General features: G+C 33.7%; 1 protein-coding gene and 1 long non-coding RNA gene across 2 annotated transcripts; both read right to left on the minus strand.

Moving 5' to 3' along the window:
- Window positions 1-1,103: 1,103 nt before the first annotated feature.
- LOC122311603 lies at window positions 1,104-3,936 on the minus strand. Its single transcript, XR_006242818.1, has 3 exons — window positions 3,608-3,936; window positions 2,353-2,387; window positions 1,104-1,638 (listed from the first exon to the last, which is right to left on the minus strand). It is a non-coding gene; the product is annotated as an uncharacterized LOC122311603 (long non-coding RNA).
- A 1,243-nt stretch (window positions 3,937-5,179) lies between these two features.
- Window positions 5,180-7,882, minus strand: LOC122311955 (cysteine-rich and transmembrane domain-containing protein WIH2-like). The gene is made up of 3 exons (XM_043126746.1): window positions 7,720-7,882; window positions 7,378-7,555; window positions 5,180-5,533 (listed from the first exon to the last, which is right to left on the minus strand). Exons 1-3 carry the CDS (start codon window positions 7,769-7,771, stop codon window positions 5,488-5,490), a joined length of 276 nt encoding a protein of 91 aa, XP_042982680.1. The 5' UTR covers window positions 7,772-7,882; the 3' UTR covers window positions 5,180-5,487.
- Window positions 7,883-16,273: the final 8,391 nt, after the last annotated feature.

A 16,273-nucleotide genomic window follows, 5' to 3' on the forward strand; every position in this document is an offset into this window, starting at 1 on the left:
TGTTGAAATCCCAAGTTGTATCAAATTTTTCTCAAATTTGACAAGATCCTCCAAGGGTGCCAACAAAGGGCCGACCAAAAGCGTTGAGAGCAAAAAATCCGAAAGAGACTCAAAGCACGAAAAAAAGGCGTTGTAACATTTGTAAGACTGAGGGTCATGCTAAGAACAACTGTCCTTCAGTAAGGTTGGTTTAAAGTTAAAAAATTTGTGTTGCAAATTTTTTGTGTTTTAATCACTACAAGTTAATTTTTTATAGTTTATTATCTTTTATGTAGGGATCTTAGAAATACAGGTGGGAACATATCTCAAAACTTGGATCCGTCGGGTCAAACATGAGTTTGGTGTTTTAAATGATGTGGGGATCAAATGTGATGGTGTTGTTTTTTAAATTATTCTTATCTGCATGTAATTGTTTTGTTTTGTGTTTTTTTTCTTATGTTATAGTTAATAAGAGTGAAGAATTGTATTGGTTGGCTTAGAGATGAAGTTGGAGGATTGCAATGATGGCTCAATTCCGTAGGGTTAATGGAGATGTTCATTTTGGAAATGTGTTGTAATCGAATGTGATGGTGGAAATGTTATGTATTTATTGGATATTCAGATTTTAGCAATTTAGTGTAATGTTGATGATGTGCATTTCCAGATTTTAAGATTTTAGCAAGTTAGTGTAATGATGATGATGTGCATTTCCAGATTTTCAGATTTTAGCAAGTTATGATTTTCAGATTTTAGCAAGTTATTTCCATTTTGATGATGTATGTTTTTAGATTTTCAGATTTTAGCATTTTCAGATTTAAGCAAGTTATTTCCATGTTGATGATGTATGTTTTCAGATTTTCAGATTTTAGTATTTTCAGATTTTCAGATTTTAGCAAGTTATGATTTTCAGATTTTAGCAAGTTATTTCCATGTTGATGATGTGCATTTCTAGATTTTAGCAAGTTAGTGTAATATTGATGATGTGCATTTTCAGACCAACCTGTATTCTACCGAATGGCAAAGAGTTCATTGGTGTTTTCTACCAACAGATTCTAGAATAGACATTTGGCACTGTTTTTTACCAATAGTTTCTGGAATAAGAGCATGTATTTTGCACAAAGTCAGAAATTACAACATAAGTATCATTACATTTCTAACATAAGTATCATTACATCCCAAAAGTACTAGTTTCAACAAAAATACAGGTGGTAATTCGCAAACAGCCTAATACCCATAGGTTGTAACTATTGGCCTACATACATAATTGTTGCTACGATACAAGATTATTACAGCCCAAGTCAGTACAAAGACCATGACAACAATAAAGCTTTTAGCGTTCCCTTATACTTCTTCTCCATAGCGGTAAATTTGGCTTGTTCAGTGATTACACGTTCTTAGTTTAATATGTCGTTCCTTCTTTGAGCTAGCTCTAACGTCAACTTGCAACATGTATTTAGTTCCATTTCAAGATCAACCCATTCAAAGAATCCACATTGCTTCTTGATTTTATAGTTTGGACAGTTGTAAAAGCGCCTACCAAAACTAGTAGCCTTGCCCGAAATTCTTAGCTTAGATGGAATCCCACAGTAGCAGAATGGCCTCTCGAAACTGTCACTGCTGTCTTCGTATTTCATAATGCTTAATTCTGAAAATTTTGTACTGACAAAAGAAAATTGTTAGTTTATCCTTTTAGCTAAACCAGATCATGGCATAGTACTTGATAAAAAGGAAAGTACATTAACCTCAATCTAAAGATCTGAAAAACAGTAGAAGAAAAGAGACTCAAACAAGTTTATGTTAACCCTTATTTGTCAAATTTTTTATACAAGGCGTTGGATGAAAACAGACTCAAAACATTATTTCTAAATTATCTGTCAAATTAAACTAAATGTATCTATTGAAACCAGGGTTGCACCTTGACATGTCAATTTCAAATTAAAATGAACAGGCCTTTTTGTCACAAAGGATTATGCTAATACCCTAGCCATGAGCGAAAAATAAAAATCACCAATGAACTCTTTCCACTGGTTTTTATACTATACAAGTTCAACTTCACCAACCATAGTCATTATCATAAGATTTATATCAAGTCACTCAGCCGGTCCAACATAATTCCAGGCCTAACTACACCAAAAACAGGAGTGCAAGTGCTGGGGAATCCATTTCTAGAGTAAAATCAAGACCATCACCAAGCACCTCGTGTGGGGAATGGTGCTCAATTATATTTATATTACAGGTAAACAACAGCCAACACAAATAGACTATTTCCCATATTCCACAATCCAATTTCAGATCAAGTCCAATGGCAGCAAACCACAATCCAATGGCATCAGACCACAATCAAACCCAGAAAATAAGTTTCGAAGGGCATACCAGAGTCTCTATTGTTGTCGTCGGTGGCACTATAACTTAAAAAAAAAAAAAACAAGGCACGGAAATGTTAAAATCCCACGTATAATCTTCGTACAAAATTATAATGCAGTACTCTGGTATATGATAACCTAAAAACAAAGCACCATATATCATAACGCAAATTAAAGATATACCCACGGCGAAAACAGGTGACCTCACCAAAACAACAAAACAGAGGAGATTTAAACAGACGGCGGGAAGGAGTGGTGCCGGTGGAAACGTTTTCCCCAAATAGATTGCACGGCCACTGCAGACGAAGGGAATGAGTGGTGCCGGTGTGAACGTTTTCCCCAAAAAGATTGCACAGGCACCGTAGACGGAGGGAATGAGGCGTTTTGTTGGGAAGGTTATAAACATATGAGAGAGACCAAATAATGGGGTTCGGTGGCACGGTTAGGGCACATAATTTGCTCCTGAGATAAAGCAAATGGGGGAAAGAGAATATGAGAGAGGGAGGGAGGAAATCCAACAATCGGGTTCGGCGGCAGGGCTAGGGCACATTATCTCTCTTCTGAGAGAGCAAATGGGTGAGAGAGAAAGAGAAACTGATAGAGGGAGGGGGGAACTCCAACAATCGGGCAATCGGGTATAACGCAGATACATGATTGTAAAATAGAATACTTACGTGGTGAAATTTTATTGGGTGCCGTTTTTATTAGAAGATATGGCGTGCTTGCGGGAATGTTTTCTCTAATGTTAATAACAAAATAGATAAGTTACATACGAGATTTCTTTTTTTAAAATGGAACCTATTAATAAAAAATAATTTTTTTACACTATACTTTTTTTTATATAGGATCTACTTTTTTACAAAGACTTATATAGAGTTTGTCTATTTAATACTTATACAAATTATTTTTCTAAATAGAGTGGAAAAGGATGCACACTTTAGAATAAATTTTATATTATTTATTGTCTAATTAATATGGTTTAAATTCATTTGAATAGTTATAAAGTTTGTAAGATCTACTATTTATAAATATATTCCCTGTCTATATTTTCAGGTCAAAACTATCTGACCTTTGTCCTAATTAGAGTATAGGCGAGGGATGAAATTCACTCTCTCATTAACAAGAAAATTAATAAAAAAAAAATCATAATAATAACCATAATCAACATACGGAACAAAATCATATTTTTTATAGTATAAATCATCAAAGAAAAAAAAAATCAAACATAAATGAACAAAACCATTTGGATATAGAAAAAAACTAACCCATGGGCAATGCTACCATTTAATATGCAAGCTCCAATGGCAGTGGGATGCTATCATTTCCATGCAAGAAGGCAAGAAAATTGAGAACAGTGATAAGAAGAATAAAATGAAGAGATTAAGGAGAAGATGATAAGATAAGAAGAATAGAAGGCAGAAGCGTTGTGGAAAGAAGAGAGCAGAAGAGATAGAGGTGGCAAGAATAAAGAGAGGCGGTGAGTTAATAGAGAGATTAGGTTTAGGTTTTACTAATTTTTTTCTCAAAAATTATATATACAGTCACTTTTGTCTCACTCATATAATTCTAATAGATAGGCGGTCAAAAATTATAGTTTTTATTTTTTTTCTTATTTTGGATATACGGGTGGCTAGGTACATGCTGGGTGGGTAAATTATAGTTTTTATTTTTTTTCTTATTTTGGATATACGGGTGGCTAGGTACATGCTGGGTGGGTTTTTATCATATTTGGATCCCGCCCCGTTCATTAACTTTTGTACCTCTCATTTACTTGCCGACCCAGATTAAATGCTATCTTAACAATTTTAAGATCATATTTAAAATAAATATAGACCAAATAAATGAAGAGTGATTTTACCCCCCCCAAAAAAAAAAAATCATAATGTCATGTCTTATTTAACCAAGTTTACCATATTAAATATTTTTATTTTGCTGCAAACCCCATGATTTAGACCAAGTTAAAAAAAGACAAGGGAATTTAGTGGAAGGGTTGGCCCTTCTCTGGACAGTCAAGGTTAGGGAACGTGTGGACTTTAAACTGAAACTGGTCCACTGAAAGTCTGCTAAAAACGGCCTACTTGTTACTTCGTTCGAGCGAGTTTGAGCTCATTATTTTAGGAGTAATGGCCTTTTTCTATCCTAATTCCTAATCCAACAACCAACACTAATATAAAATTCAATCCGAACCAACGATGCAAAGTTTTTTTTTTTTTTCAAATTATTGGAAAAAGATTTTATTATATAATAAACTGACAGATATTCATTACTGTCACCTCAATTGAAATTCAAAACAACAGAGCGAGGGAATAGTAACGATATGAAATAGATTATAATGGCAACATCAAAATACAATAGGTTATAGATGTTCAAAGCAATGGTATTTTTGGAGCAAAGATTATAAAACTTTGGAAGAAAAATGCATTTTGAAAAAAATAATGTCACCGTACCCTTCCATTTTACCTCCTTATTTTGACCGTTCGTACATTTAATTTTTTTTTTAAATTTATTTTTTTATTTACTAATTAAGAAAGTGACTATTAATATATAAAAAATTCTATACTATACTTTCATCCCATTAAGTAAAATATGACACATTTATCACTATTGAATGATCATTTATTTGATACTTCTTTATTATACAATGATGATAAATATACTACATCTTATCTAATAAGATGATAATAGAATGAGAATTTAGTACATAAAATTACTCTGTATGTAGTGGTATTTTTTCACATTTTTAAAAAATATTAAAAAAATTAAATTTTGCCTAGGGACACTGCCGGACGGCATCATAGCGGCACTCTTTCGATTGAAAGGTACGCAGAAAAAAAAAATGTATCAAACGGACCTTAATTTCATTACATGTTGAATTTCTCACAATCCACAAGCCTAGAAATCAAACCACTTAAAAAAGAAACAGAGTCAGGAATTCAAACGGAGAAACCCAAACAACTAGGACTAGGAAGTGGTTAAGGACACGTTCACTTCCAAACAAAAGTACATATTACTCACAAGGAGAAACAAACGAGAAGAAGAGAGGGATGGGAAAAGAACTTGACAATTGAAATAGATAGGGGAATTTGAATTATCTAAGTAGCGCGATCAATAGAACATCAACCCATTTTTGCTGCAATGTTTCTCATCAGAAGCACGCCTCCAAGAGGCAGCAACAGCACAAAGCAGCCAAACTGCAAGCAAAATTACATACCAAACCATGAAAAAAACCCACTAATCATTAGCACAGAGTACTTCGTCAATGCATAAATTAAATCGTATTTAAACAATCAAACCAAAAGAAACATAATAGCAAGGCCCCACGTATCTCTTCTCAAGGTTGGTTCAAACAATGGTAATTAATTATGAATTAATAAATGTAACTCAAGACATGAAGATCATTTTAACTTTTATCTTCAAGTTTGAAATGAGAATCCAACTAAATTATCTTTTTGGAAGCGTATCCATGGTAGTTTTATACCTACCAATGGAACCATAAATGAGAATCCGACTAAAACATCTTTTTGAAATAAACGGAACCATATCAACCTTCATACTTTAAACACGCACCAAATCATTCCTTATCATTATATGAATAAATAAAAGCTGTGAAAAATATTGGAGGGTGCTGATCACCCCTCAAGGAGTGGCTAGGCGATCTGACCATCCCTCAATGAGTAGTTAGGGCGGAAAGGGTGACCAACCATCCCATTTTGGGGGTGACTGGCCGCCCTTGGGGTGTTTTTCAACACTATGTGACATGACTTTGTGAAATCCACCATTGGAGGTTGATCTCACCACCCATTGACTTGTCGGCCACCCTTAACCACTCATCTAAGCCCCGAGGGGTGGTTAGCCACCTTTTTCTTTTCAGAACCTGTTATTTTTGAAGAATTTCAGAAACCTGGCAATTACAGCATGTCTTTTATCCGGTTAGCCCCAAACTCATGTAATGCATCCACATCACATGGATCACATAAATCATTGCCTTAAACAATAGGACGAAGCCCTTAGAAATTGTTTGCCTCGAATGCTCAAACTTTAGACTTGGGGAGCATACACAAAAATTAAGCCTCTTTCCACTAGAGTCAACCCTAGGGGTTTATAAAAATCTGTTCTCTTCATTCTTATTTATCATTATTTTTACCTTTCAACAAGATTTAGTTGTGTGCGGATGCGTCTTTAGTGTATTTTGTGAGTATACGATAAAAAGATGATGTGTTAGACTTTTTTGTAAATGGTGTAAAGAATTAAATTTAAACAATAAACTCAAACTATAAATGTCTAGAGGAAATTAATATGAGATTATTATGGCAACAGCAGCACTAACCCATTTAGATTAGTCAAATGAGGGTAGGAAGCACTTCATTAATCAGAATTAAAGAGTACCTAAAACAAACTAGCCAAAGACACGCGGATGGCAAGGTATTGAATTGAGAGACTATCCGTAAAATATGAGTGTGTTTTAAAAGATATGTGTTCACATAGGACACTTACAACTATTCTTTTCTAAATCCTGAATAAGAAAAAACAAATGGGATTTTGAAATGGTTGGGCAATGTCACAATAGCATAATGCAACTTGAGCTTTTCCACTAGATAGTATAAAAAGGAAGTAATTATTTAGTTATAAAACGTTGCCTAACATTTACAAACGCAATTAATTTGAAATTGGATGTCATCTTTTATGAGCGGATCTTCACAGACTCCCGCAATATTTTATATCATGGGATTCTGCCAATATCAGTGGGGACCTTCAATTTATTTTAATTTTTGAAAGAATAAAACGAAAAGGTAATCGAATTGAATTACTAAAACACCCTTCTCGAATTTGAAAAAAAAAGAAAAAAAAGAAAAAAAAAAAAGGAAGATAACCCAACTACAAAGTAACCAAACAGCTAATGTGAACCCCATCGTCTTCGACGGTTTGACCGTCGTCCAGTTGACTCGTTCTTAACCGGGACAAGAACCCAGATCGACTCGGATCTGAGTCAGAAAGACAGTGAAGAAATAGAGAGAAATGGGAGGCGAGGACGTACCAGCCTTCCATGAGGCCACTGCTGCCTTGTTGCTGTTGATGCGGGGGAGGCTGCCCGTACTGAGGGGCATAGGGTGGAGGATATGCCTGCTGAGGAGGATAACCCTGTGGTGGATATCCCTGTGCTGGATAGCCCGGCGGCGGATACGCGTCCTTAGGATATCCTTCCGGCGGATAACCTATTATATTAACAGACAAAGAAAACAAAATCACAGATCCATGATCAGATCCAACAAAACGAATGCGGAAAAACAAAAACCAAAAAAGAGAATTGCAATTATTCGAACAGAAAATCACAAAGAAAAGAAAGAGAGGCAGGGAGGGAAATACAGTATTCACTGACCTTGAGGGGGAGGGACACCAACAGGTGGCTGATTCTGGTTGTGATAGCTCATACTTTAGTTTGCTTGATGGTTTGGTCTTGGAATGTGAGATCTCCTTCCTATATCAAAGAGAAATCTCTCTACCCCAAACAGAGTTAAAAGGTGGGCGTAAACGGGAATATAGAAAAGTTGGTCTTCTTATATTTTGTTACAAGTTTTCTTTTTCTCTTTTTCAATCATTTTCTTTGATAGTTTATCTAATTTATATAGTATATAGATGATAAGGAAAATAATTTAATTAGTTTAAAATAAATATTTAAATATTAAATTTATCTTTTTTCTAAAATAATATACGAAATTTATACACTTAAATTATAAATATTATTTCTTATATTTTAAATTATCGATTCTTTCTTTATTTTATTTTTTTATTTTTAAAAATATACTCATCTTCTCCGACTATTAATGAATTTTGCAATATCCACCTATCTTCCAATTTTTATACCATCCCTTATTTATTAGCGTGGTTGTAAATTTGTAATGTCTCCATCAATGGTACCTTTATTATTATTTTTAAATGAAAAAATGTCATTATAAAAAATATAAAAATGATATGAAAAGAAAAGGAGATAATAATAAATAATGATTGTTTAAATGTAGATAATCATTACAGCACAGAATGTATTTTACATTTACTATACATAATTTCTGATGGATATATTTTTTAAATTCTTGTTAGCCATATTAAATACAAATTAATTACCATTGTGATACTATTCAATTGTAAAATTAAAATGATAAATAAGTCCAAAATTACTTAATAATTATTTATAAATTTGAATAACTTAGTTAACGACAGATTGACACCTAATACTATCCGTTGGGAATAGGTATTGATTCTTTCAAAGTCTTTGTTTAGTTGACGGGGGATTAATGCTTTCTCTTTCTTTTGTAATTTTTTCAAATCGGAAGACGGAAATGCTAATACGTAAGACTTCCTTGCGTATGGGGTCGAACGAAAACCATCCCCATAACTTCTTGGAATGACAACCAAGAATAAGTCCGTCCACGTCACCCATTAAATACTATTAAAATTAAGTTATTGTATTCTCGAGTTTTGTTATACGAGCAGAGTAGCACGAGACCGTCTCCCGATAATAACAAATAAAAAAATTTTATTGAGTTGTTTTTGTATATTTTTTATTAATTTTATTTATGTAATTAATTATAACAGTTATTTTATATTAAAAAAATGATAAAATTAATCATATTAATATATAAAAATAATTATATATATAATTTTTGCATTAATAGATAGCGAGCTTGTAATCTTTTATAAAATATTTTTAAGCATTGACTCATCCTCAATTTTGTGTTTTAAGGAGGGGAGGTACACATGGACAGGTACAACTAACAACTCGTGGCACGTGCATTATTTGTGGGTGTGACTCAATTTGATTTTTTCTTGTCCTGAGATCCGAAAAGCCAAATGGAAGAGGTTGACGTGGTAAACCAAATTGAAGGTGGGTTTTACTGTCGCAGATTGGCTTTCATCGTACACACATGTACAGTGCAATGCCGGCGGCATGTTCTGGAATCTGCGCATTGCAAAATTAGTTTTTTTTTTTTTTTTAATATTACGAGAAAAAAAATTGAAAGTTTTATTAAAATATAATTTTCTAATATAATTATTATTTTTAAATTTAAAAAAATAAATTATTTATTATATTTTATATAAATGTAGGAGATTAACAACTTCCTAAGTCATGGAATAAATTGATTAAATTCGTATCATAAACAATCGAATCTCGACAATTTACATATTCTATTAAATTTTGAGGTTCATATTCAATTAAATGTCCAAGTGCTACAAAAAGCATATACATGGGCATTCAACCAACAACTTGTTTCAACCGACTGGCCCAAGGAGACGCACTACATCCTCGTGACCGCGTCTAATGGACGCAGAAGATTCTTTGGAAGACACATAGTCACAAACACACGCCTCTTCTTTTTCATTCAAAACAAGTACACACTAATACAGAGTCTACCGGACTCGGACACTGAGACTCGTAGAGTCAGACGGCTGTCGGAGGAGGTCAATTCCAAGTTTATTTGCTTTGGGGGATGCTGTTTATCTCATTTTATTTTATTATAATATTTTTTTAAAAATTTTTTTACATAAAATATAATAAATAATTTAATTTTTATAAATTTCTATCTAATTTTTTCAAATTTTAAAATAATAATAACAAGATTTTATTTAACTTTTATCTTTTATATAAAACCATCTCAAAACATCTTCATTGACTTAGTTAAATTCATTTTTAAATTTGACCAATATCAATACTTATCTTCTTTTACTTATTCCATCTAAATTCAATCTCTACTTTAAATTATCTATTTATTTTCTATATAATAATAAAATATAATTAAATTAATAATTTTTTATTTTATTTATTTTATCACATTTTGTAATTCTACCAATTAAATATTAATAATAATTATATTTTAATTAAATTAGTATTAAAAAATATTATTAAATGTTAATAATAATTATATTATATTAAATTAATATTAAAAGAGTATTATTAAATGTTAATAATAATTCTATTATATTAAATTAATTATATTATTAAATGTTAATAGTAATTATATCCTAATTAAATTAATATTAAAAAAGTATTATTAAATGTTAATAATAATTATATTTTAATTAAATTAATATTAAAAAATATTATTAAATGTTAATAATAATTATATTCTAAATATTAAATGTTAATTATATTCTAATTAATTTAATTTATTTATTTAAAATGAAAAATTAATGTTTTAATATTTGATAAATTAATAATAATCTTATATTTTTAATCAATCACAAAAATCTAAATTATTTTAAATTTATTCAATTCAATGCGAAGGACTTTTAGGCTAAATTATATAAAATTTAGCAATCATCTCATTTGGCCCCAACGAGGATGCTCTCATCTCCTCTCATCCAAACCGGGCCACTCCACACCCACAGCTTCACCGGCGTCGACTATCTGCGTTTCCAGCTCTCCCGCTCTCTCTCTCTCTCTCTCTCTCTCTCCGTCTATGTTTAAGCATTTCTTCCGTCTTCCGTTCTCTCTCTCACCCTCCGGTTCACCGTTCATGGCTTTTGCCTCTCCTTAGTAGCGCTTGTCACATTCTCTGGCCTAAGCCATTGCATCGTTATCAGAGATCTCGTTCTCGTGTTATTTTACGTATATGTCCTGTTTGGTCCCGAGAGAACTGAGGAACAGGAAAATAAAGGAGAGGGAAAACACTTCTAGAAATATGATTGCCGAGCTTTGTTAGAGAAAGAAACAGAGAAGAAAGTTGTGAAATTTTTTGGATCCTAAAATGCTAGGTTGCCACTTGAATGCTATACTTTATTATCTGTCATTTTGATGTATCTATTGTTTAACGCTTCCAAAACTATTGTCCTGTTAATTTCGTCTACATGAATGTCTCAATTTCAGCAGAAGTGCTGCAAAACGATTGCTAAACTAGGTTTATTTCTGGGATTCCAGCACTACCTAGTAACGCTTGGAACCACTTTCCTCTTTGTTGCTGGTATAAACACACTCTTCCAGACATGGTTCGGGACTCGGCTGCCAGTGGCGATGGAGGCTTCTTACGCTCTCATTATCCCCATTATTTCTTTCAACCTGTCAAGGAGGTTCAGTGTATACATAGATCCCCATCAGGTTGGATTTCACATTTTGTTATTGCCCTTCCCATTTCTTAGAACTCTGTCCGGTTCAAGGACTGAATGAGTAGATGGTTAAAAGAAAACGCTTAAAAGGGCTCTGTTCCTTTGGGATCTGAGTTTGCTATTCTTGATTAGGAATGTCTAATTAGGAAGAAAAAAAAAAAAAACAGGAAACACATTCTCTGGGTGAGAGAAGTGAAAATTTGTATTTAATTTGTATTTTCCTCCTTGTGGAGTTTCTACCGACCAAAAATGAAATTCTCTGACAGGCACCAGCTAGTTCAAAATTTGTCTAGATAAATTGCCTATCCCAAAACTGATGTTCTCTAGCAGGCCTTGACTGGTTCCGGATTGATCTATTTTGGTTGACTTGTTTCGTTTATTCTAATAAATTCTTTGACTAACCTATACTGATATGAGTTTTACATAGAAACTGCGTGTGTAGTTCCCCAGTATTGATTTATTCTACACAAGCACTTGTATTAATGCAGCAGCTCCACTTATATCAGTAAATTTCTTTTACAAATGATTTTTCCTTTTCACTATCAGGCATAATGCATTGAAGTGGGAGAATTGATAACATTTTTACATATATCAGTCTTCTAATGAAAATGACATTTCTTTTTCATTGATGCTTGTAGCTGGCAAGCTGTATTAACATTGAAATTATTATAAAGGGGAAGAACTTCTCAAACTCAAGGAATATGGGATCCTATTTTCTACCTTCGTATATTCAATGCAATTCAGTGTGTTACAATTATTGAAGATAAACAGAGCAACGTATCTATTGAAGACAAACAGGGCAAGGTGCCCAACGACTAGTCCATGTACATATGGAAAGATTACAAGCAACGGCTACTAACCATAACTATCTACCGCAAGCTCTCAACACTCCCAACGGCCATCTCAATCTCATTTTAGGAAATTTTTTTTTTTTCTTTCCATAATAGAGAAAAATATATTTTTCTATGTAATATTTTCTTGATCTCGGTAATGTATATATAAGAAAGAGGACTCTCAATACACTCTCACGTTGAGTGAGAATTTTCTCCAAACACCTTAAGTGCAATCTTCTTTATAGTATCAAGAACCTAAGTGAGAGTAAGAGAGTCTTCTCCATCGATGGCCTCCATCTCCCTTTCAGTAAACAACTTTGTTACACTGAAATTAACACAGGGGAACTACCCCTTATGGAAGGAACAGATTATGGCCTTGGACCTTCTCTCCCATCTCACGGAAGCCAACCCACCCCCCCAACCAGATGAGACCCACGACAAAGAGGTGAGTGAGACTTACCTCCAATGGCGGAAAAATGATCGACTCCTCTGTGGGTGGATCCTTGGCACTCTTTCTAAAGAATCTCTCAGCTTGGTGGTTGGGATGGACACGACATATCAAGTATGGCAATCTCTTTAAGCTGCTTACGCCCAAAATTCCCAAGAACGAGAATTTCAACTAAACCAGCAGCTGTCCTACATGCGGAAGGACTCTTCCACTCCATTGGTTGATCATCTTCGAATCTTCAAAGGAATTTGTGACAACCTTGCTGCAATCGGCCGACCGGTGAGTGACAAGATGCGGGTGTTTTCTCTTCTCAATAGTCTCGGCCCCAAGTACGAGACTTTTACAACCACCATGTTGAAACCTCCTATGCCGACATACGGTGAACTGGTGCCGCTCCTCCAAGGGTTTGAGATGAGGACGCAACTGCATGAACAACTCTCCCCTCAGCCAGTTGCCTTCTATGGCCACAAAGGGTCTCAACCCTTCTCCAAAACACGGGAACGTGGGTTCCAGAAATCCTTTAATTCCAAGGGTCGTGGGTTCCCACCAGCTAACCATGCCCCACGGTCCAATGGCCCTAAAACTCATCCTGAAGGATCAAATAATAATTCTTACATAGGGACTGGACGTGATTCAACCCGTTCCGAGGTGTGTCAAATTTGCGGCAAACATGGTCATATCGCTTTAAAGTGTTGGGAACGATTCAACCATAGTTTGCAACCAGACGATATCCCATAGGCTTTAGCTGCAATGACCCTCAATGATCCATCCAATGATGCTGAATGGACTGCCGATACGGGTGCTTCTGCTCATATGACAGGTAACTCAGGTATACTTAATAATCTTCGTCGCTACCTTGGACATGATGCCGTAATTATTGGTGATGGTAATCTTCATGAAATTACTCATATTGGTGATACTTTTATTGGCAATGGTGATTCTTGTATTATGCTTAAAGATGTTCTACTTGTCCCGAATTTAGCAAAAAATCTTTTGTCTATTAGTCAATTAACACCTGATTATCCTTATTCTTATGAATTTTATGGTCTTGATTTTTCTATTAAGGAACGAGCAACCAACCGCACATTGTTGACGGGATATTGGAAGGGTAATCTCTACATCTTGACCCCACCTACTGAAGCACACTTCTCCATCCATTTTCGATCGGTTCCCGAAGAAGTGTGGCATCAACGGCTGGGACATCTCCAAGCCTCTACTGTTCAATTTTTACGTACTAAAGGTTTTATTAATATTTTAGGTCAAAATAAAGGTACCTTCCTATGTGAGAGTTGCCAATTGGGAAAAATGAGTAAACTTCCTTTTTTACCTTCTACTAGTACTACTCATGGTATTTTTGATAAACTTTATTGTGACTTATGGGGTCCTGCACCCGTTTTATCTGTTGGTAAATTTCAATTTTATGCTTGTATTGTTGATGCTTTTTCTAAATATATGTGGTTTATTTCTTTAAGAAAAAAATCTGATTTTTTAATGCATTCTTACTCTTTGAAAATTTGTTGATCGTCAATTTAATAAGAAAATTAAAATTTTTCAAACTGATGGTGGTGGTGAATTCGCCGGTAATGATTTTAACTTGCATCTTCAAAGACAAGGTATTCTTCATCATTACTCTTGCCCACATACACCTGAACAAAATGGTTCCGTTGAACGTCGTCATCGTACAATCCGTGAATTAGGTATGACTATACTTTTTCATAGTGGTGTACCCAAACGTTTTTGGGTTGAAGCTTTTTCTACAGCTGTTTTCTTAATTAATCGAAGATAAACATAGCAACGTATCTATTAAAGACAAACAGGGCAAGGTGCCCAACGGCTAGTTCATGTACATATGGAAAGATTACAAGCAATGACTACTAATCATAACTATCTACCGCAAGCTCTTAACACTCCCAACGGCTATCTCAATCTCATTTTAAGAAATCTTTTATTTTCTTTCCATAATAGAGAAAAATATATTTTTCTATGTAATATTTTCTTGATCTCGGTAATGTATATATAAGAAAGAGGACGCTCAATACACTCTCACGTTGAGTGAGAATTTTCTCCAAACACCTTAAGTGCATCTTCTTTAACAATCTCTCCCTTTAATCTCTAACACCTCTCTATACTCGATCCATTCCAAGGTGTTATAATTGGGCTTCCTGAATTGGTTATGATGATTGTTTTATCTCAGGTGGGCAGTGTACTTCAGCTTATGCTGCTTTGTCTTTGAAAATTCTCAGATAAAAAAGGCATGTTTGATCGTTCTTTACATTCTTATTTGCATTTCATTTGCATTTCTCCGCGAGTATATCTTTACAACCAAACCTGCTTTGGCTTGACAACTACTGTTGACATTCGTTCTCTGATTTGGTTGATACGATATACGACCTATGCAGGAACCCTGCAATGGTACCTATAGCAATTCTTAGATAGGATGTTGGGTTGGGTATCGCGCTAGATACTAGTTTGCAGCATTGCATCCTCACTTTGCACTGGTGGAGATAAACAAATCTCGTAATCACTCTCCTTTCACAAATCTGTAAAAAAAGTGTGTCAAATCTATAAATTCTAGGAAACTCGACTGCAACCTTTTATGGCTTATATTTTCAGATAATTTACTTGTTTTTAGTTGTCTCTCTTCGTTGAGCTAACGTAAGGATTGCAGCATGTACTCTACTATGACAGAAGGGCCATATTCGATCGATTTGCAGTGATAGTCTTGGTTGTGTTCGTATAGATGTATGCGGAAATTGACTTTAGCTGATGCATATGATAACATGTCATTAAAAACCCAAATAAGTTGCCGTACCCATCATCACTCTGGGCTCATAAGTCCTTGGTGAGTGAATTTCTGAAAAGGGAAATCATGTGAAAATTCTGCTGTAATGTTCGGCTGCAACTCTTATTCCGGGCACTTGTGCATGTGATTAATCGATTAAACTGTACATTTTTAATCGTTACTATTTATCTACACTAGTACGCTACAGTATTTTGACTATTTCCTTCATGTAGAATAGGTTGTTGCTATTCTGTCAGTAAATTATAAAATTATCTAAATCTTCTCTTTCAATTTTTTTTCTGTTTTTGTTTTTTGGGAAAGAATTATAATTTATATACCAATTCACTATCGTCTTTAAAAAAAATGGTATGAACAAAAAAAATCACCGTTTATTAATACTTCAAAGGTTTAGATTTTTTTTTTTTTGATAGGTGAAAGTTTTAGATCTAACATATGAGCATTGTTATTGGATTATGCATGTGTAAATTATACTTTTGATTAATATAAGATGAATTTAGATATTGATTCATATAAATCTCCACATTGGAATAGCTATTTTTATTAGTATATAATAATAAAATAATATGCGATGAATTTAACTTTGATTATTCTATTCACATCATATCTCTATATTAGATTATTCATTTATTCATTATATAGTAATAAAATAATATTAACATAAAAAATATTTAATTTGGATATTTTTAATTTATTTAAGTTTATCATGAATTTAATTTTTTAATTATTTAATTTATTTAGGTTATGAATTAAA

The sequence above is a fragment of the Carya illinoinensis genome, chromosome 5, assembly GCF_018687715.1.
Source record: "Carya illinoinensis cultivar Pawnee chromosome 5, C.illinoinensisPawnee_v1, whole genome shotgun sequence".
NCBI classification, from domain to species: Eukaryota; Viridiplantae; Streptophyta; class Magnoliopsida; order Fagales; family Juglandaceae; genus Carya; species Carya illinoinensis.

What these genes read in the sequence shown, in the direction of transcription:
- LOC122311955 (XM_043126746.1), bottom strand. Translation starts at nt 7,771, where the DNA reads ATGAGCTATCACAACCAGAATCAGCCACCTGTTGGTGTCCCTCCCCCT. An exon ending in TGGTGTCCCTCCCCCTCAAG is followed by an intron (nt 7,556 to 7,719) that starts GTCAGTGAATAC and finishes TTAATATAATAG; the next exon opens with GTTATCCGCCGGAAGGATAT. An exon ending in AGTGGCCTCATGGAAGGCTG is followed by an intron (nt 5,534 to 7,377) that starts GTACGTCCTCGC and finishes TTTTGCTTGCAG; the next exon opens with TTTGGCTGCTTTGTGCTGTT.